The 21947-nt window shown below is 43.4% G+C and overlaps 1 protein-coding gene across 4 annotated transcripts; it reads left to right on the forward strand.

Moving 5' to 3' along the window:
• The first annotated feature begins 1340 nt into the window (after nucleotides 1-1340).
• Nucleotides 1341-21654, forward strand: cnot1 (CCR4-NOT transcription complex, subunit 1). 4 transcript variants are annotated; one of them, XM_053426191.1, is made up of 49 exons: nucleotides 1341-1496; nucleotides 3107-3409; nucleotides 3520-3627; nucleotides 4941-5039; nucleotides 5301-5369; nucleotides 6341-6395; nucleotides 6819-7022; nucleotides 7108-7276; nucleotides 7455-7581; nucleotides 7914-8024; nucleotides 8276-8446; nucleotides 8643-8770; nucleotides 8880-9120; nucleotides 9283-9402; nucleotides 9688-9810; nucleotides 9930-10081; nucleotides 10250-10412; nucleotides 10639-10852; nucleotides 10967-11092; nucleotides 11512-11636; nucleotides 11791-12077; nucleotides 12157-12234; nucleotides 12362-12611; nucleotides 12728-12868; nucleotides 12967-13146; nucleotides 13279-13395; nucleotides 13487-13597; nucleotides 13741-13818; nucleotides 14094-14271; nucleotides 14393-14562; nucleotides 14680-14976; nucleotides 15128-15268; nucleotides 15508-15612; nucleotides 15771-15890; nucleotides 16125-16319; nucleotides 16415-16557; nucleotides 16662-16770; nucleotides 16880-17049; nucleotides 17416-17647; nucleotides 17736-17984; nucleotides 18177-18340; nucleotides 18461-18578; nucleotides 18686-18787; nucleotides 18901-19074; nucleotides 19215-19364; nucleotides 19464-19644; nucleotides 19884-20016; nucleotides 20102-20236; nucleotides 20690-21654. In XM_053426191.1, exons 2-49 carry the CDS (start codon nucleotides 3308-3310, stop codon nucleotides 20766-20768), a joined length of 7194 nt encoding a protein of 2397 aa, XP_053282166.1. In that variant the 5' UTR covers nucleotides 1341-1496; nucleotides 3107-3307; the 3' UTR covers nucleotides 20769-21654. The 4 variants fall into 4 exon arrangements, with proteins under 4 accessions (XP_053282166.1, XP_053282167.1, XP_053282168.1 ...); XM_053426192.1 differs by having other exon boundaries at nucleotides 10250-10400; nucleotides 12157-12235; nucleotides 12372-12611; XM_053426193.1 differs by having other exon boundaries at nucleotides 10250-10400.
• Nucleotides 21655-21947: the final 293 nt, after the last annotated feature.

Below are 21947 nucleotides of genomic sequence, written 5' to 3' on the forward strand. Positions count from 1 at the left end.
GATGTCAAGGGTGGAATTCAATTGGAGCAAATCTGAACTTTCTACAACTCTGACATCATTTCATTGACTTTAACTAATTTCTCTTTATCAGCATTATAAATATTATGTATGAAATATACCCGCATTATATATATTATACATCAAATATACCTATATTATATATAAGACGTCACATATACCCACATTATATATATTATATATCAAATATACCCACATTATATATATAAGTTCAGCCCGTTTTGTTGATTACAAGGCCAAAAGCACTTAGCTAACAACGCTATGGTGCACAACTGATATTATATCCCTAACATCTGCTGGTGGCCACTAACACCTGTTAACATCTACTGGTAGTTGATAAGTTAAATAGTGCAGAAGACTTTTAAATGTACAATGGATAATGAACATCTGTATTCCAAAAGGAAAAAAATTGTGTTTAAAGAGTCAGGCCATCAGAATAGAAATGTTTGGCAGAGGTTTGGTTATAGTTGATGGTTAGTTCCATATCCTCGTGTTGGGAACCCTGAAGAATAGTTAACGCACACATGGAAGTCTATAGTGAAAATATAAAAGGTGGATACAAATAAGTGCACAGTCATAAATGAAAATGTGAGATCAAAATTTAACTTATAATATTTTACTATTCAGTGTGAAGGATGATTTTTAATTTTGTTTTATTCAATATATCTACTCACATACTCCACCATTACAGACAGGAACTCCTCACTTCATTTGTCAGTGCTTGTTTTGGTATTTTTTCCTGACTCTTATTGAGGGTTAAGAACATAGGATGTCGCACCTCGTTGATACCTATGACACAAATTATTATTTGTAATTAAGGGCTTTACGGATACAATTTGGTCGATTGAGGATTAGATAACAACAAGAGTGCAATAAAACTTTATTACATTTTTTGTATTATTTTATTAAACAGGGTCAATGCACAAATACAATTATCTCGAAATGAGAAGAGATGATTTATGCCAGATTTAGCTATCAGCTCATTTCCGCCTGAGGATCTCTAAATCTAAAAACACATCAAATACAAAAAAAAGAGTTTACTATACAACACCATCAAATACCCTACGACACAAACTGTAATACAGACAAATCTGACAACACATCAACATATACCAGCAAATAAATTCAATATATAAGGAAAAAACTACAATTCAACACAATTAAAGATCAGATTAACGCTGAATCTTCATGTTTCCATCATAATTAACGTGTTGACTGTTGTGATGAACAAGAGGAAGAAGAAGAGGAGCAGGTAACCATGGGGACGCGCTGCTCGGACCAGGTGTCGCGCACCTTCCGTGCGTGTCGCGCGGATAAGCTCACGCACTCCGAACCGTGAGCGCGCCGCGGCGGTGACAGTCGCCATTTTATTTTGAAAATCAATCAGAAGTGGAGGCACAGCGACTCTACTGTTTCGACAAGTTTTGTTGCGAGCACCGAGGCGGGATGAACATCTGATCCACTCTCTGGGCAGCACGGTGAGACCCGCGCCGCGTGCCGTACACCTCCGGCCGCAGACTTTAGCGTAGCGAGCACAAGCCGTGGTGCTAACACGGAGGATGGCCGCTAGCCACCAGCGCGGGGTAGGGGGTATTTGCTGAAGAGCTGCTGTCATATTGGTCCCGTGGAGAAAGTAATATTCCCCGAATTTAGCCGAATTTCCCGTGGGGTGGTCGCGGGTTTCTTCCACCGGTGGCGTCGTGGCTCGGGTCGACACCCACGTTGGTTCGGTGTAACAGCTGCGGCGTCGGTAAACGGCAGCATTTGCTGTTATCGTGCTAGCGAAGCCCAGAGATTAGTCGGAGCCCGTTAGGAGGAAGCTAACGTTAACAAGGCTGGTGCTAAGGTTAGCTGGCTAGCCCCCATCCGCAACACTCGCGGCCTTCGCGTCCACGACCGAGGCGTGTTTTAACGGACCCTAGGTTTCACTATGTAGTTCAGGAATTCAAACGACCATTTTACAAATTGGACACACGGCAATAGCGGTGAGCGTTTGCTAATTCACACACACGCCAGCTCGCACTGTTGCTAATGCTAACTTCGTGTATATTCTTGATTTGGTAGCATTAGCTTGCAGGCGACGGGGAGTTGGAGATTTTAGAAGACAATGTAAGATATCGACCGCGGCCAAATTAGTCCCGGAACCAAACCAACGTCTTTACAATGAAATATTCGGTGGATACGTAATTATTTGTTAATGTTGCCGCTAGCTAATGTTTCTCGTGGACATGTTGGCTAGCTTTAACGCAAACTTCTCTCGAGCGAGTGTTTACCAGCGTCATGGTGATGTTAGCTCCGCTTGTTAGCTAGCTGGCCCCACTTGCCACAATAGACTGTCCCCAAAATACGAATCGATAGTTTATTTGATTTATTCCCCAAACACACTAAGAATTCTGGCAAAAATCACGGCGGTTAAACTCTTAGTTCACGCGCAGACAACTCGCGAGGTTTTTCCTCTCCCGTCAACAGCAGCTAGCTGAAATTAGCTCGCTCTTTGTCCGAGTGGGGGAGATTCTGCCCTTTATTCGTCAGGAAATCCCGGTGCTAGCTGCTCTGAACGCTGCGTGCAGGCGAGCTGGTTAGTGCACGCTTCTCATCGAACGTGCTATTAAAAGCAGAGAAGTTAGTTTGCTCGGTGAGCAACGTAACAAGCTTTGAATCGCTGTGCCAAGTATTGGGGTGGAGGAGGAGGGGGGGGGGGTACAATCGAGGCCTAGCACAGGATACTGGCACGTTAGGGTTTCATGTAACTCTGCTCTGTCGTCGTGAAGATACCACACGCGACTCAAACTTCAAAGTGTGCCGACTGTATTTGCAGATAAATTAATGGCAGGAGAAGTCAAACATATGTTTCAGTGCAGCTCCAGGTCTGCCACGCTCATAGGCCTCAAAGCCTGTCACAGTACTGGTTGTTGTGAATGGATGGTAAATACTGCCCAGTCTGCCACTGGGACTACAGCCTCAAGTTTCGGGCTGTTTACAAAGGAATTTAAACAAATTGTGTCTCCGGTATCTTTATTAGTTCCTGTCGCAAAGGCTTTAATTTGTTTTTAAAATGTGTTATTCTAATAAATCTCTTTCATTCCAGATGCTGAACTCGTTTTTAAACTGAAGGACTTTATCTACCAGCGGGACCCACTGACAGGAAAACCCAGTTGGAAGTCGACCTTTTTTTTCACCGTTTTTTGGGGGGGGGGGGGAGCAGAAGTAACCTATCACTGAAGTGACAAAAGGGGAATAATGGTGATTTTGCGCCGTGCTCGGCCGCCTGCTTCCGCCCCAACCAGCAATGAATCTTGATTCGCTCTCGCTGGCTTTGTCTCAGATCAGCTATCTGGTGGACAATTTAATAAAGAAAAACTACCGAGCCAGCCAGCAAGAAATACAACATGTAAGTGCTATCAAGAACATGTTGTGTCAACAGATGTTATAGTTCATCGGCATGAGGTGCCTAGATATCTTGTTGTGACTTGTAATGATGTGTTCCCTGTGCCCTTCCAGATTGTGAATCGTCACGGTCCCGAGGCAGACAGGCATCTACTACGCTGTCTCTTCTCTCATGTGGATTTCAGTGGCGATGGTAAAAGCAGTGGCAAGGACTTTCACCAGGTAAATTATGATCAGAAACATTTTGCTTGTTTACATTTGATAATTTATTGGTGGTAATAGTGGCTGTAAAAGGTTATTGTTCTCATTAAGCAAGGAAAGGGGCGTTTCAGGGGCAGCTTTTCTTGTTTCTTAAAACCAGCGTTTAAATTCTGAAATTCAGTTTGACTAAAGTTCACCTGCTGTGCTTGGAAGTTTAAAACTTTTTCACATGTTTCTTATTAAAACGAAGATTGTGCACAGCCAGGGGACTGAAAGCACGATTATAAATGCAAGCGTTACGATATAAGAAACATTTAAACGTCTACTTTAGCTTACTTTATTCCAGCCATCATTAAACATAAGCTGCATTCAGAAATGCACTGAAGTCCGAATATTCAAGTTTCTCCACAGCGAGAACGCAAACGTATGAGCGAGAGCCTCTGGAGTTTAACGTGCACAGAGACTCCACAGGAGCCATGTCTGAAAACGGCTTTTTAATGCCAGGGAGAGATGGGATCTTGTATCAGGGACCTAGGTTGCACCATGAAATTAAGTCTTTTCAGTGAATTGCTGGCTAAATATGTTGGAAACTATGACTGTTTGTGAGTCATTATCCTCTCTTTTGATGGTCAGATAGCATCAGAAACTTTTTTTTTCTTCTTCAAATTGTCAAAAGCCAGCAGTCAAACATTCACACCCACTTCAAACCATGATTGGTCCGCAGTGCTGAGTGTGCACCTCATTAGTTGTTACACAACTAGTAGTGCTAAACACTGTTTTCCATGAGAGACTGCATCATTATCCCAATTTTCAAATGGTATCACGTTACCCGACTGTGTGACAGCTGGCTTTCCACTGTGCCCAGTGTGTCCAGCAACTAGAAACGCCTTAGATATCTGACATGGTTGGGGCGGCATGTCTAAAGAGCTTGTTCATAAACGGGCCCTTATCCTTCTAACTTGAAAAAAGTAGTGCTCAGTTCGTAGTAGTCACCTTTTTTTTAATTTGGCAGTTTTCCTCACAAACTCCTAATGTCCTCTCATTATTGCTCGTTAGTGTGTTTTCTGTCTAAGTCAATGCATACATCTTCAAATATAGTCCATTGAGAGCACGTATTTCATTATGGATCCCTCTTTGTGTATATATATATATTTATTGGCAGATTTTTGAAAGTAAAGTCTTGGTAGTTTTTACTTGATTATTATGTTCATGCAAGAATTGCTTTGACTTGGCAGACATGTGACTTGATACTTGTTACTTATTTTGTTCTTCACCTGCCTCTGTTCTCTTTATTCTCTTCTCCTCGGAATGTTCTGCTGTTCAACTTGCCCAAGACACAGTTTCTGATCCAGGAGTGTGTGTCGCTGATATCGAAGCCAAACTTTATCTCAACTCTGTGTTACGCCATTGACAATCCCCTACACTACCAGAAGGTAAGGAGCAGATGATGGAATCTCACAAATATCAATATGGTTGTTTGCATCTCACTGACGAGAATTACTGAAGGAATATATGCAGCTGTTTAAAATACGTTCATACGTTACTGTCTTTGTTCATTTCTAAATCTCTTAAATATAATTGCACTGGCTTTCGGTTTCAGTATCAGGCTGAAACCACCTAAGATGTCATCTCAGAATTGAAAATGAATGTTCAGAAAAATAATTAAAGTCAACGTTTGTTTAATTTTCTTCCAGAGTTTGAAGCCATCGGCCCATTTATTCACTCAACTGAGTAAAGTTCTTAAGCTCAGCAAGGTCCAAGAGGTAAGAGATGACTCTGCAATCCGCTCTATTAATCACTTAACTGAAAGGGACAATGGTCATAAAATGTTTTTCCTGGCTGAAAATTAAGCGGGGGTGGTACAGAGCCGGGGTATGGACCCAGGGACCCCAGACAGCTCCCCTGTGCACACAGCCACAGCACCACCAGGCCCAAAACATAGCCCCAGGGAGTCATGCACAGCTCCACAGATTCTGCTTACAGTGATAATTTACACAAACGTTGGTCTGTAAACAAGTTTTACAGTTTCTCCCGACTGTCAGTAATTTACTGCTCCTCTCTCTTTCATTCGCGGTGTGCACTGCCAACAGAATTAAGCCAAACTGAGCACAGGCCATCTCCTCTGCCTCCCCATACATTGTCTAAGTTTAACAATTCTGTTGTTTTAACCCAGTCTAAGTTTACTCATGTGTCCGATGACAATGTTTGTCTGCGTGTCAGTGAGAGAAGTGAGCAGTGGAGTCGGTGTGTTTGTACAACGTTACCTTTCCTTCAAGTTCCAGCGCTATCATCCAGAAGCTACACAATTCTTTTGTAGTAATCAACCACTTATCGTTACAAATTTGGCCTGGCAATGAAGTGATCACTATACGTTGATTCCATTGTACCAGAATTGTATTGAAATGTGGCTCCATATGCGTCTCATGATCCGTTCTCCGATCGGATTCCCCTCCTCGAATTACAGCATTTCTGTTCACAAAGACCAAGCTATGTTGTTTTTACCCAGTCTGAGTGCGCAAGTGTGTTATATATTTGTGTGTGTTGGCATGAGCAAGCGAAAGAGATGAGTCAGGAGAGTGAATGAATTTCATGCAGCTGCGCTGTGAAAAAAGAGGAAGAAGAGATTTGATTCATAGTGAAACTGCCGGATCACAAAAAACACATGTTAATACCAGGTGTGTCCGGGGCCTAAGAGACTATCTGATATATGAACTGGATTTTGTTTTCTTCCCAGGTTATATTTGGACTTGCTCTGCTCAATTCCAGTAACACAGACCTTCGCGGCTTTGGTAAGTAGCTCTGGTAGAACCCAATCAATTTAAACCTGTAGCAAAGATCGTCTGAAGTCTCAATGTGCTCCATGTATTTTTACGGCAAAACACTGTTGGCTCAAACTGGTATGAAGCAGCGTTCCTAAATTGAACTAAATCTACCACAAATACAAGTCATCTTTTTATCAATTACCAGAAGCACCATGAACTAAGACCAAGAACCAAGAGAAACTGAATGAACAATGTTTCATTAAATCATGATTAAATAAATCAAACATTTGGACATCAGGAAAGGAGTTTTATTAAAATATCTGAAGTTGTTCTATATTCACCACAACACTATCAACCGCTGTGCGGGGAACATCACACACACTCTTTTTGACATAAGATCTTAAATACGAACCTTTTTTAGTCTAAACTAGTTGTTTTTCACTTTCTTAGCTGCACTGTTCGTCAAGCAGAAACTTCCAGATCTCCTGCGGTCATACGTGGACGCTGATCTCGGAGGAAACCAGGAAGGCGGCTTTCAAGACATTGCCATAGAGGTCTTGCACCTACTGCTCTCCCATCTTCTGTTTGGCCAGAAGGGAGCCAGTGGGGTAGGGCAAGAGCAGATTGACGCCTTCCTCAAGACACTTTGCCGAGGTATGGAAGAACAATGCAGTCAGCACTCAAGTCCTGTTATGTTCAGTGTGCCAGTGCCACATTTGTTAATTTTACGGTGTTTCAGATTTTCCCCAGGAGCGCTGCCCTGTGGTGCTCGCACCACTGCTGTACCCTGAAAAACGGGACATTCTCATGGACAGGATCCTACCAGACTCGGGGGAGTTGGCTAAGACCATGATGGAGAGTTCTCTCTCAGAGTTCATGCAAGAAGTTGGCTATGGCTTCTGTGCAAGGTGAATTCATTACAAACATCTTTTAAGCTGCACTCAGAACTAACAGTCAAATTATATACTTTACAATAACCTGGGCTTTACACATCCTTCAATGGTTTCTGAGTTATTTGAATTGATATGTAAACGGTGAAGTATATGGCTCATAATCAACATGCATTTGTCTCATTTGTCTCTCCAGTGTGGATGAGTGCAGAAATATAATCCTCCAGTATGGGGTGAGAGAGGTGACGGCCAGCCAGGTAGCCAGGGTCCTAGGCATGATGGCACGCACCCACTCTGGTCTAACTGATGGCATCCCCCTACAGGTGAGATGCTTATTTGTTTGAAGGGCAATGGGCTGCTAGAAGGCTTAGGTCACTCAGATTTTGGTTTTGTTTAGTTCTTTAGTTACTTTATGTGGAAATTCTGCTGCATGTTTTTGTTCTTTCTGCTACATAATTTGGTTCAGTTGATCAGACAGAGCTCTTTGCTTGAAGAAGCTTCAAATGAAAAAGTGCAGCTCAGACTGGAAATGTTACTTGATTCAATACTTTTTAAATCTAAACAGATTCCTGCTGGTATGGGAGAGGTGGGATATTGGCTCTTAACATTTTACTATAACAAAGCTTAACTTCTCCTCTTGTGTTTTCCCGTACAGTCCATCTCTGCTCCAGGTAGTGGTATCTGGAGTGATGGTAAGGATAAGAACGACGGCTCGCAGGCCCACACATGGAATGTCGAGGTTCTCATCGACGTTGTCAAAGAAGTTGTAAGTGAACTATCCATTTATTTTTCAAGAGATTTGTCTAAGCTATACCGAGGAATAATTATTTATTTCCGATACACTGCCACGGACCACACTGGCAATTTGTTCTATTGCTCTAAGATAACTTTCTGAAAGTCGGTAAACAAGTCAAAACATAAAATACTCTTTCATATACCTGCTCCTGAATGTTGTAGGAATCAGTTTTTGTACCAGATTATTGTTCATGGGACTTATGATTTTCATCTTTCTCTTAGAATCCCAGCCTTAACTTCAAAGAGGTGACGTACGAACTGGACCACGCGGGTTTTTCCATCCGTGACAGTAAAGGCCTGCAAATTGTGGTGTATGGCATTCAGAGGGGATTGGGCATTGAGGTGTTCCCTGTTGATCTCATCTATCGGCCATGGAAACACGCAGAGGGACAGGTAACTGACCAAAATCTGCTCCAGCTGAATGATAGTGGCAAATTTGAAAGGAACTATTTGCTGTCATTAATAACAGTGAAGATGAAATAATTCCAATGCTTATCGTGGAATTGATTTGTGTGTAAACATGTTGCTGTTTCATTGTTTACAGTGGAGCTCTCTTCAAATATCTAACTGCTTGTTTGTTTTGATTCAGCTGTCGTTCATTCAACACTCCTTGATGAGTCCAGAAGTGTTTTGTTTTGCCGACTACCCCTGTCACAATGTGGCCACTGACATCCTGAAGGCGCCACCAGAGGATGACAACCGGGAGATTGCCACATGGTACGTTGCTTTTACCCTGACCGCTGTGCAGAAGGGTGTAGACCACATCTGTTTTTCAGTTTCAGTGGCTCCGTCTTGTGTTTGACTGAGTTTCACAAACTGTTCACAGGAAAAGTCTGGACCTGGTTGAGAGCCTGCTCAGGCTGTCGGAGGTGGGCCAGTACGAGCAGGTGAAGCAGCTGTTCAGCTTCCCAATCAAACTCTGCCCCGACATGTTGGTGTTGGCATTACTTCAGATCTCCACCTCCTGGCACACACTGCGCCATGAGCTCATCTCGACCCTAATGCCCATCTTTCTGGGCAACCACCCCAACTCTGCCATTATCCTGCACTACGCTTGGCATGGACAGGTTGGTGTTGAAATCCATCTTTCTGTTGATATGAGTTGATTTCAACTCAAGAGGTCATGTTCTACTTTTTCCTTTGGCACTTAAGTTATTTGCTGATTAAGTTTGGTGTTTTTTTTTTCCTGTGCTTGTGTATTTGTGAAAACCTGATGCTTCTTTTTCTAGGGACAGTCTCCATCCATCCGTCAGTTAATAATGCATTCGATGGCTGAGTGGTACATGAGAGGGGAGCAGTATGACCAAGCAAAGCTGTCTCGCATCCTGGACGTGGCCCAAGACTTGAAGGTTTGTTTGTATAGACAAAATAATCATTGATATGAAGATAATACAACAAAGCAGAATCATTTGGTAATGACTTCAAAGCACATAGAACCTCTACACAGAATTTTTTCCTCTGTTTTTTATAATTAACTAAGTTTAAGGAGCCTTCCACATGCTGTATATCCTCTGTAGACAGAAGTAATAAAATGACAAATGTGAGATTTGTAGATGATTTAGTAATAAGTTTTTCTCTTGATCTTTACATGTGTTTATAAGTCCAAGATGCTGATTGTGTTTTCTTTTCTCCAGTCTCTATCGATGCTGCTGAATGGAACTCCATTTGCCTTTGTTATTGACCTCGCTGCACTCGCCTCGCGCCGTGAATACCTCAAACTTGATAAATGGCTGACTGACAAAATCAGAGAGCATGGGGTATGTCTTTTTGATTCTAGTGAAGTTATTCACTAACGTTAATGCAGATTGTTTAGTTTTATCATGTCTCCCTGAGAATTTGTATTTTACTTTAATTTTGTGTTCTGTCTGTGTCTCAGGAACCGTTTATCCAGGCGTGTGTGACATTCCTAAAGAGGCGCTGCCCATCCATTATGGGGGGTCTGGCCCCTGATAAGGACCAGCCCAAAAGTGCCCAGCTTCCGCCTGAGACCTTAGCCACAATGCTGGCCTGCCTGCAGTCCTGTGCTGGGTGAGTGGCATTCATACTTATTTAACATTTTTAGAATATAAGTTTGTCTGATTCGTTTAAATGACCAACAATGCCAGCCCTGATCAATTCAGCATTGGTTGTAATGACCATAAGATGAGAGAATATTGAGACTGAGGAGACCTAAAGATGTTTTCATTCCTTCCTCAGGAGCGTGTCCCAGGAGTTGTCGGAGACTATCCTCACGATGGTCGCCAACTGCAGCAATGTGATGAATAAAGCTCGGCAGCCACCACCAGGGGTGATGCCCAAGGGACGTGCACCCAGCACCAGCAGCCTGGATGCCATCTCACCTGTACAGGTATCATTAAGTGTAAGCCATATTTAGCCTCTCCATGTAAACTTTGAATTTCGGAAATTGACAAAACTGATCTGTAATACTCAATTAATTAAGAAACCTTAAATATAACAATGTTATTGTCACAGTCACGCACATATATATTGGTTTACTTTTTGATGTATGAATAAACATGTGTTCCTGAAACATCGTCAGGTTTGTACCAGTGAATAATCCTAATTCTTTTTTTGCTCTTCTCTAGATGGACCCTCTGTCTGCCATGGGTTCCTTGAACTTAGGGAGCACAGCCACCTCACACACTCAGAGCATGCAAGGTTTCCCCACCTCACTGAGTTCAGCTTTTAGTAATCCCCAGTCCCCAGCTAAGGCCTTCCCCCCACTGTCCAACCCCAACCCCAGCACACCATTTGGGGGAATTGGCAGTCTGTCCTCACAGCTCCCTGGAATGGACTCTGGTACGATGCTTATTTAACTACCTTCTTTCCACACAAACATATTTAGTAGTAGTAAATTAAGTAAACTATCGCATAGATTGGGTTGGATCTGTAATTTTGTCTTGTGTGTTCTAGGTCCCTTGAGCACAGGCATCAGCTCTGGCATTGGCGCTAGCCTGGGGATGCCAACTGTAAGCACTGACCCGTTTGGCACCAGGAAGATGAGCACACCAGGCCTGAATCCACCTACCTTTCAGCAGAGTAAGATGAAGGCCTGTCAGTGGTGGTAGTGGTGTGACTGAGAGCCCTGCTCTGCTCAACACTGTATTTCCTCTGCAGTTATTATGATTATCGTCTTGGATTTCCAAATTTAGTTTTGATGCATATTTGTGTCATGAAATGTTTTAAAAGACAACTTTCCACAATTAGGTGACTTAAATGTCTCAATTAATGTCATACAGCTTTAAAAGAAGTTACTTATTGAAGAAATACAGATCAGTCTTCCATTCCTGGTCTGCTTATGCTGACAGCCCCACTTTAGTGTAATCTGTCTTTTGGGTGTCTGATGTATGACTTGATTGTTCCTTTAAATTTCACCATTGACTTTGCTCATGCTGCCCGAGTGTTGGATTGCAACATTCAACAAAATGGATGATTAAATGTCGTTTGTCTTCTTCCAGCTGACCTTTCTCAGGTGTGGCCCGAGGCAAACCAGCACTTTAGCAAAGAGATAGACGATGAGGCAAACAGTTACTTCCAGCGCATCTACAACCACCCACCTCACCCGACCATGTCCGTGGATGAAGTATGTGCCCATATTGTTCTTTTCTTGCACATATACAAACTTTGTCACAAATGTGTTGATGATAAGATGGCCACTGTTTACTAGCTCTACTCATCAATATTCCAAATATCACTGTGCTTCAAATTCACTCCTCTCCCACTGCGTTATTGTGTAGGTACTCGAGATGCTGCAGAGGTTCAAGGATTCAAACATCAAGCGGGAGCGAGAGGTCTTCAACTGCATGCTTCGGAACTTGTTTGAGGAATACCGGTTCTTCCCCCAGTACCCAGACAAGGAGCTGCACATCACTGCCTGCCTTTTTGGTGGAATTATTGAGAAGGGTCTTGTCACCTACATGGCCCTTGGCTTAGCCCTCCGATATGTCCTTGAAGCCTTAAGAAAACCCTATGGATCCAAAATGTATTACTTTGGAATAGCTGCCCTAGATAGGTTCAAAAACAGGTATTAATTTGCTTTAAAAGAAAAGGTTTAACACAGCACCTGTCGTTTTATGTCATGCTAATGTATCTTATATTTTTAGACTAAAGGACTATCCTCAGTATTGTCAACACTTGGCTTCAATTGCCCACTTCTTGCAGTTTCCCCACCATTTACAAGAGGTAATCAGGTTTCCTTAATTTACGTTGTAAACCTTTTTAGAGCTTTAGTTTCCCCTCTCTGAAGACAGAAAGGGTATTCCACATACTGATAGATTAAATCTGCCGCTCTGTTTCTTTCAATATCCTGTGTGTGCAGTATATCGAGTATGGCCAACAGTCACGGGACCCTCCGGTGAAGATGCAAGGCTCCATCACCACACCTGGTAGTCTGGCCCTGGCACAAGTTCAGTCCCAATCGCAGCAGCCTGGCGGCCCTAAAGCCCCACAACCAGGTCCACCCAGCACCCTCGTCACCCCCACCACGACTACAACCACAGCAGCAAAGACCACCACCATAACAAGACCAACGCCTGGCACCTTCAAGAAGGATGTACCTGTGAGTTGATTGTCCACTCTTAGCAATTGGTTTACGTTTTTTGGCATGAAACAAATGCATGTATAAAGTCCTTACAACTGCTTCAAAAGCTAAACTGTCCTTGCTCCAACTTGCAGCCCTCCATAAACACTACCAACATTGACACACTGCTGGTGGCAACTGACCAAAATGAAAGGATTGTAGAGCCTCCAGAGAATGTCCAGGAGAAGATCGCTTTTATCTTCAACAACCTGTCCCAGTCCAACATGACACAGAAGGTAAAGGCAACAGTACCAAAATATTAACTGTAGTCTGAAGAAAACATGAATGTTTAATAACCTTTTTATTAAAATTAACCATATGTTCTCTTTCTCAGGTGGAGGAGTTGAAAGAGACTGTGAAGGATGAGTTTATGCCCTGGGTGTCTCAATACCTCGTGATGAAGCGTGTCAGCATTGAGCCCAACTTCCACAGTCTGTACTCCAACTTTCTGGACACTCTCAAGAACCCAGAGTTTGTCAAGATGGTCCTCAATGAGACTTACAGGAACATCAAGGTAAAAGATTGGAGGAGGGCGGCTTTAAAAGCGCTTTTTCTCGTACTTATTTTCTTAGTGTAAAACATGTATTAACCCATTAAGGTTAATAATTTCTGAAATACTCACATTTTCCTGTAATCCGTTTTTCAGGTCCTCTTGACCTCGGACAAGGCAGCTGCCAATTTCTCTGATCGCTCCCTGCTGAAGAATCTGGGCCACTGGTTGGGGATGATAACACTGGCTAAGAACAAGCCCATCCTCTATACAGTAAGCATTTGTAACACCATCACTGGCTCTGTTGTATCTTTATGGGATGGTGCTCCTGTCAGATTATTAAATGTATTTTTCCTTTTCCCAGGATCTGGAAGTCAAGTCTCTGCTACTAGAAGCCTACTTGAAAGGCCAGCAGGAATTACTCTATGTGGTTCCCTTTGTGGCCAAAGTTTTGGAATCTAGTCTGCGTAGCATGGTGAGCAACACACAAAGCAGCTGAAAGACATTTTCATTCAAATGGCATTTCTTTATACCGCTTATCAAACTACTGTAATTGAATCAAGCATTAACCCCCCCCTCAATGAATTAACAAATGTGTATTTTTTTTTAATGCTGTAGGTTTTCAGGCCCCAGAATCCCTGGACTATGGCCATCATGAATGTCCTTGCCGAGCTTCATCAGGAACATGACCTCAAGGTAAAACAAATACTCCTCCCCTTAACCCTAGTAGCAATATAGACCTAAGCACTGATGTCATTGAAGTCATAGTGAGAAGGTCACTGCTTTTCCTTTTAATTCACTTTTTTTTGTTTGGTTATTTTAACACAAGCCAAAATAGGCCTAAATCCTCATGTTGTCAGTTGACTATTCTGAATTTAACAATAACTCCAATAAACTCAGGTTGAACTTAATTCAAACTTGTCATTGAAAATTGTAATTGTATTGCTCACATTGATCTCTTTTTTTTGCAGCTTAACTTAAAGTTTGAAATTGAAGTTCTTTGTAAGAACTTGTCTCTGGACATAAACGACCTGAAGCCTGGAACCCTCCTGAAGGACAAAGACAAGCTGAAGTGTCTGGAGGAGCAACTTTCTGCACCAAAGAAGGAGGTCAAACCCCCGGAGGAGCTGCTCCCAGTCTCTACCACAGGTGGATACTAAATACTTTTTGGTTCTCTACATATCCTGCTTATATGTATTTTAATTATTGTTGTGATTTATTTGCTTACTTTCTGTAATGTTTGTGGACAGTGATTCTAATCCAATTATAGTCTTTATGCCAACAGGGGACTTTGTCCCATTCGCAGCTCCTCCCTCAACCCCAGCGGCCACAACCCCCGCCTGCACAACCACTGGGCCCCCCACCCCACAGTTCAGTTACCATGACATCAATGTGTACGCCTTGGCTGGCCTGGCTCCACACATCAATATAAATGTCAATGTAAGTGTTAAAACCCCTGAAGACAAACGCACTCCTCTCCTCTCTTTCTCCTGTTGAAAAATAGTTGTTTCTCCTTTCTTGACTTTTCTCTCACGTTTCTCCATCTTTTCTTTTCAGATCCCACTGCTACAGGCCCACCCTCAGTTGAAGCAGTGTGTACGGCAATCAGTAGAGCGAGCCGTCCAGGAGCTAGTGCATCCTGTGGTGGATCGCTCTATTAAAATTGCTATGACAACCTGTGAGCAGATCATCAGGAAGGACTTTGCCCTGGACTCAGAGGAGTCCCGCATGCGCGTCGCTGCCCATCATATGATGAGAAACCTGACCGCTGGCATGGCCATGATCACCTGCCGCGAGCCGCTGCTCATGAGCATCGCCACCAACCTGAAGAACAGTTTTGCTGCTGCTCTCAGGGTAAGATGAAGAACATGAAGACAAACATCAATTATTAGTGAACCATAAGAGATGGAGAAAGCTTAATTATCCCACACACACCTTTCCCTTCTTTTCGTCTAATACCTTTCAACATTCCCACTTCTTTAACTTAAACTGTTCTTTCTCTCAGGCACCAACCCCACAACAAAGGGAAATGATGGAAGAGGCTGCTGCTCGGATCGCTCAAGACAACTGTGAATTAGCTTGTTGTTTCATTCAGAAAACGGCTGTGGAGAAGGCTGGTCCTGAAATGGACAAGAGACTGGCCACGGTGAGACTTGCAGAAGAAAAACCTATCCGCTGAAAATATGACTGCATTTCTTATCCATCATTTGTGGACAATGTCACATCAACATTAAATTAAACCATAAATTAGCATTGTAGATAATATTAATGAGAATCTATAATTAGTCATAGTCCAAGTCATCTTTTGTGTTATTCAGTTTACATCAATATATTAAACTGTAATTAAAATTGTCTGGATTCTTAATCTGGTTTTTCATATTCTAGGAGTTTGAGCTGAGGAAGCACGCACGCCAGGAGGGACGGCGTTATTGTGATCCTGTTGTCTTGACTTACCAAGCAGAACGTATGCCCGAGCAGATAAGACTCAAGGTAAGATCACTGATGTGAACTACAGCTTTGAAAAAGTCTTATTTTCTTGGTATCTCAATTACAGGATCCCTCCAGTATGTCCAGTAGGATTAAGATGATTCAGCCATTTACCGTCAGTCCCTGGAAACATTTTAATAGAATTCATGTCCATCTTGTAGGTGGGAGGAGTGGACCCGAAGCAACTGGCTGTGTATGAGGAGTTTGCCAGAAATGTTCCCGGTTTCCTCCCCAGTAATGATCTCTCTCAACCCACTGGCTTCCTGGCTCAGCCCATGAAGGTGAGGCCCTGGTGACGATTAACACAATACTTCAGTGCTCATTAAAATTATTGTGAATCTGATTTATGCCAATTGTATTCCTTAAAAAATACAATACAGTTTATAAGAAAATGAAATCGCTAACACCTGACTAAGTGCTCCGTGTGTCATGTCAGGTAAAGTAGCATCACAGGTGAATATTGCCATTTTAAGCCCTCAGAACTAAATCCCATGTCCCTGTATGTTTGTTTACAGCAACAGGCATGGGCCACAGACGATGTGGCTCAGATCTACGATAAGTGCATGGCAGACTTAGAGCAACATCTTCATGCTATCCCTCCCGCCCTCGCCATGAACCCCTTGACCCAGTCCCTGCGCAGCCTGCTGGAGGCAGTGGCTTTGGCACGGAACTCCAGGGACGGCATCGCCGCACTTGGCCTCCTGCAGAAGGTAGAGTGGTTACTTCTATAGCTCCAGTTAATTCTGAAGTCCTGGTATTCATTTGTAATGGGGTGCTTTACTAAGTTGATGTCTCCATTTCCCAGGCTGTTGAAGGTCTTCTTGATGCCACTAGTGGGGCTGATGCCGACTTGCTGCTCCGCTACAGAGAGTGCCACCTGCTGGTGCTCAAAGCCCTGCAGGACGGACGTGCCTACGGACCACAGTGGTGCAATAAGCAGATCACCAGGTGAGTTCATCATATTCCCTGTGGGGCAATGACACAAGGTGACTCCATACACAGGATGTTTTGTAAAGATTAGTGTCTGATTAACCTGGTGTTTGTGGTTACAGGTGTCTGATAGAATGCCGTGATGAGTACAAATACAACGTAGAAGCTGTTGAGCTTCTGATCAGGAACCATCTTGTGAATATGCAGCAGTATGACTTACACCTTGCACAGGTACAAAATACACACTTTAAAAGTCTGGTTAACATCAGTTGATATTTTTATTTGCTGATATAGAAAGTGATTTATTCCTGTACTTTAGTCAATGTCTTTTTTCTTCCAGTCAATGGAAAATGGATTGCACTACATGGCAGTAGCGTTCGCCATGCAGTTAGTGAAGCTGCTGCTCGTGGATGAACGCAGCGTCAGCCATGTCACAGAGGCCGACCTCTTCCACACCATTGAGACGCTGATGAGGACTTGTGCACACTCCAGAGCCAACGCACCTGAGGGGTAAAGAACTGCTGCAATGCTAAAACTGTTAATAATCTCTTGTGGTACGTAAGCTGTAGGTTTCAAGTAAGAGAGTATAGCTACACTGATGGCAGGAGTAGTCTGGGCCCCAGTGTGAAATACTAAGACTTTGTTGTGATTATCTGAAACACTGAATTTGAAGTCCACAAAGTAAACAAATAATTTAATACTTGTTTGCCAGTTGCAGCACTTTGATAACCCACTACACTTTGTATCAGGGTCACACTGGATCTAATCCATATAGTATTTACCAGGTTATTGTAGATTTGAAGCTAATTCAGTAAATGCACACGGAGTGGCTGTATTCACTAAAGCTCTAACACTGACTGCTCGTTTTGTCCTCAGTCTTCCCCAGCTCATGGATGTTGTACGCTCCAACTACGAAGCCATGATTGACCGGGCCCACGGTGGACCCAACTTTATGATGCACTCTGGGATTTCACAGGCTTCAGAATACGACGATCCCCCAGGCCTGAGGGAGAAGGCGGAGTACCTGTTGAGGGAATGGGTGAACCTGTATCACTCGGCTGCTGCTGGCAGGGACAGTACCAAAGCATTCTCTGCCTTTGTTGGCCAGGTAAACACTTATTTATCAATTCTGTAAAAAATGCCCTGAAATCCGTTGCTCCTCGTGTTAACCTCACGTCTCCCGCTTTTGCCTCCAGATGCACGGACAGGGAATCTTAAAGACCGATGACCTGATCACAAGGTTCTTCCGGCTGTGCACAGAAATGTGTGTGGAGATCAGCTATCGGGCCCAAGCTGAGCAGCAGCACAACCCAGCAGCCAGCGCAGCCATCATCCGAGCCAAGTGTTACCACAACCTGGATGCCTTTGTTAGGCTGATAGCTCTGCTGGTCAAACACTCTGGAGAGGCCACCAACACAGTGACAAAGATCAACCTCCTCAACAAGGTACAGAAGGTTATAATACACATAATTACTAAATATATCTAAGTAGAGGGATATTCTCCTCAAACTGTGATGTAGATTTCCCCCAATTTTGACATTCATTCAAACAGGCAGCTGATAAAAGCCTCACTTGATTCTTTTCCACTTTAACGGCCCAAGTTTGATTCTGATCACGTTCTCCTGTCTTGCCTCTAGGTGCTGGGTATCGTTGTTGGGGTGTTGATCCAGGACCACGATGTCCGTCAGACAGAATTCCAACAGCTGCCATACCACCGCATTTTCATCATGCTGCTGTTGGAGCTCAATGCTCCTGAACACGTCCTTGAGACCATCAACTTCCAGACACTCACTGCCTTCTGGTAAGACCTTCATGTGCATCAACCCTGACTCAGTTACTGTATTTAAATGCATAGTTAGTTGTTAAAGGTGTTTTACTTTTGTCTACATCTTTTGGATTAACTTTTTCCTTCCATGTGCAGCAATACCTTCCACATCTTGAGACCCACCAAGGCACCAGGCTTCGTGTACGCCTGGCTGGAGCTCATCTCCCATCGCATCTTCATTGCCAGAATGCTCGCCCACACACCACAGCAGAAGGTACTTAACAACAATGTTATTTTCAAACTTTACCTAATAGACTACTCCCTGTTTTCCCCAAATTTGTAGTTTTTGAATTTGTCTAATAGCCTGTGGTTGTCTTCCAGGGTTGGCCCATGTACGCACAGCTGCTGATCGATCTCTTCAAGTACCTGGCACCTTTCCTGAGGAATGTAGAACTCAACAAACCTATGCAAATCCTCTACAAGGTGATTTCTCCTGTTTGCTTAGCAGCAGCTGCCTCAGACAAGTTCAGCTAAAGCGTTTCTGTCCATTTGGCTGCATGAAAATATTCTAATCTTTTTTTAATATGCTGTTTCAGGGTACACTGCGAGTGCTCCTGGTCCTGCTGCACGACTTCCCAGAGTTCCTGTGTGACTATCACTACGGCTTCTGTGACGTTATTCCACCAAACTGCATCCAGCTCCGCAACCTCATCCTCAGTGCCTTCCCACGCAACATGAGGCTCCCGGACCCCTTCACACCCAATCTCAAGGTACAGTCTCCCTTTCTCTTATAGCAGCAGTTTGAGTTTGTTATAAAATCGGTCCCAACAAATTGGACAGGCTCTAGTTTGGATTATATATTTATGATGTAATAAATTAAGTCTTTTATCTACACCCCCTCTGTCTGCAGGTGGACATGCTGAGTGAGATCAACATCGCTCCCCGTATCCTCACCAACTTCACGGGCGTCATGCCCTCCCAGTTCAAGAAGGACCTGGACTCGTATCTGAAGACCCGATCACCAGTCACTTTCCTCTCAGAGCTGCGCAGCAACCTGCAGGTAAGACCAGTGTCAATCTGTTCCACCTTATTATTGTTACTCTGAGGATTAATATTCTCTAATTAATATTAACGCTTTAATGATTCTGTCTGTCTGCAGGTGTCCAATGAGCCAGGAAATCGCTACAACATCCAGCTGATCAATGCCCTGGTGCTGTACGTAGGCACTCAGGCCATCGCTCACATCCACAACAAGGGCAGCACGCCCTCCATGAGCACCATCACTCACTCTGCACACATGGACATCTTCCAGAACCTGGCCGTGGACCTGGACACTGAGGGTAAGGAAGCTTATCTTTGTTTTCTATCCAATGGTAGATGAGGAGGTTTACAACTTTTTGTGATAGATTTTAGATTCTACACGGACTGTTTCTGGCTTCTGTCGGGTTCTGAGGTATATTAACATTAGCTGATACCTTTAAGTTTTACCATTCTTACTTAGCAGTGCATTTTGTATATGTTGTAACCATTTGTTAAAAACCAGAATCACTCTGATGATATTTCTGTCTTGTCTCCTCAGGGCGTTACCTGTTCCTGAACGCGATCGCAAATCAGCTGCGTTACCCCAACAGTCACACCCACTACTTCAGCTGCACCATGCTCTACCTGTTTGCTGAAGCCAACACAGAGGCCATCCAAGAGCAGATCACCAGGTGAGTCAGAGTGACAAGGGAAAAGTCATCCATCACTAAGTTGCGTATTGTTTCTTTTTTAATTAAAGCTTTGTGTCGCCCTCAGGGTTCTGCTGGAGAGGCTGATCGTGAACAGGCCTCACCCCTGGGGTCTCCTCATCACCTTCATCGAGCTGATCAAGAACCCTGCCTTCAAGTTCTGGAGCCACGACTTTGTGCACTGTGCCCCAGAGATTGAAAAGTAGGTTCCCTGCTGGACTCATTGATGTTTTAAGAACTGTGTCAATGATTATAATAAAGAAACTAGAATGGCAGTCAGTTGATCCAACAGTCCACTTAACAAACTGCTTTTAAATTCACTAGATCAGAACTTTTATTTGGATCCTCCCTGCTCATGTTCATAGATATCAGTCCTCTTCAAATTCAGATTAATGATTGATTCCCTGGGAAGTCGGTGAAATTTTCCATCAACGGCCTCTCGTCTTATCTAATGTTAAAGAAAATAATCCCTGGATCAGCCCCTTTTCAAAAAGTCTTTCTCGGCCGATGTCTCGTTCTTCAATGAAGTTTCATGCAAATTACCATTCAGTAGTTTTTCTCTAATCCACGAGGATTAAAACAACCTCCTGCTGGAGGTGATGAACTTTTCTGCTGCTTCCTAACGGTCATCTCTAATGTCTCCTCTGGTCCTCAGGCTGTTCCAGTCCGTGGCCCAGTGCTGCATGGGACAGAAGCAGGCCCAGCAGGTGATGGAAGGTACCGGTGCCAGCTAGCATGTGAACCAGCCAGCTCATCGCCCTCGGGAGAGATGCCGTGGCCTTGACCCACTCCCCCACCACACGCACACACCTCCCTCTTTACTGTTGGCACTGGATAAACTGGCAACCACAGTCACTTGAGATGTGGACGAAAAGGACTACTGCTCATGGATCTGGAGATATAGATTTTTGTTGATCCCTTTGGGGCTGAATTGCGACGGCGAGAATGGGTTGGGACATGCTGTTTAATATACTTTTTTGATGCTTTGATGTAAATATTGAAAAAAGGAAAATGGGAGAGTAAATAGGTGGAGAACAATTGACATGTCAAATAAAATGTATCCTGACATGTTAAGACATGTAAACATATTTTCACTCACTACCAAAGTTCTTGGTTTGCTTTCCTCCCACACGAATCCTTTTTTTCTGACGTTTTTTTTTTGTTGCTTTCAGAGGCTGAGGGGTAGATTGATTGAAGAGAAAAACGCTGCCTGCTACTTTGATTTGGTTCATTTTGATCCCCGAGCGGGACAGGAAGCTGTAGTTTAGTCTGCCAGGTGCGGTGGGGGGGGGGGATGGTCTACTCCTGGTGTGTCGGTGTGTTGGTGGAGACGGTTTGCTGATGGTTTGTCCATTTGACGCTGGCTCCGGAAGTCTCTCCCTGGCACTTGTAAAATTGTGCAAAGTGACGGTGACATCGTATCTTGACAATTTGTACAAAGTTCCAAATTGAAGAACAACAATAGAAGGACCAATACAGCCCATTTTGTAACATTTTGAATGTTTTGTAAATGTATTGGTCCGTGTGTTGTATTTTGTAGTCCTTTCTAGTTTGCCTTTAGTTCTTGCTACTTAACTGCAGTATGCATACATACAGGAAATAAAGCATTCAAACTGCAAAGCATCTGTGTTCTTTGAGGACAAGTGTTAATGTATCAGCTGTTTTCATAGTAACACGCCGTCTCATCTTGTTCTGCATTATGGTTTAAAATGTGTAATTTGTTTATTACAAAATGTGAAATGTTCAGATGTCATTGAGTAAAGTGAATAACGTGATCGAGCCACAGCAGCTCAAATACTAGAACATGTTTCCTAAACCTAGACTGTGTAAAGATGGATAACATGATTGACAGCTCACCAAAAAGTTAAATGATCCTGGAGGGCTGCAGTACAAACTCCACCTCCTCCGTGTTA

The sequence above is a fragment of the Pleuronectes platessa genome, chromosome 7 (genome assembly GCF_947347685.1).
Source record: "Pleuronectes platessa chromosome 7, fPlePla1.1, whole genome shotgun sequence".
In the NCBI taxonomy this organism is placed as follows: Eukaryota; Metazoa; Chordata; class Actinopteri; order Pleuronectiformes; family Pleuronectidae; genus Pleuronectes; species Pleuronectes platessa.

Coding starts and splice junctions, on each gene's coding strand:
- cnot1 (XM_053426191.1), top strand. CDS start 3,308: ATGAATCTTGATTCGCTCTCGCTGGCTTTGTCTCAGATCAGCTATCTG. Junction 12,612..12,727: donor CCTTCAAGAAGGATGTACCT/GTGAGTTGATTG, acceptor TCCAACTTGCAG/CCCTCCATAAACACTACCAA. Junction 15,269..15,507: donor TGGACAAGAGACTGGCCACG/GTGAGACTTGCA, acceptor TTCATATTCTAG/GAGTTTGAGCTGAGGAAGCA.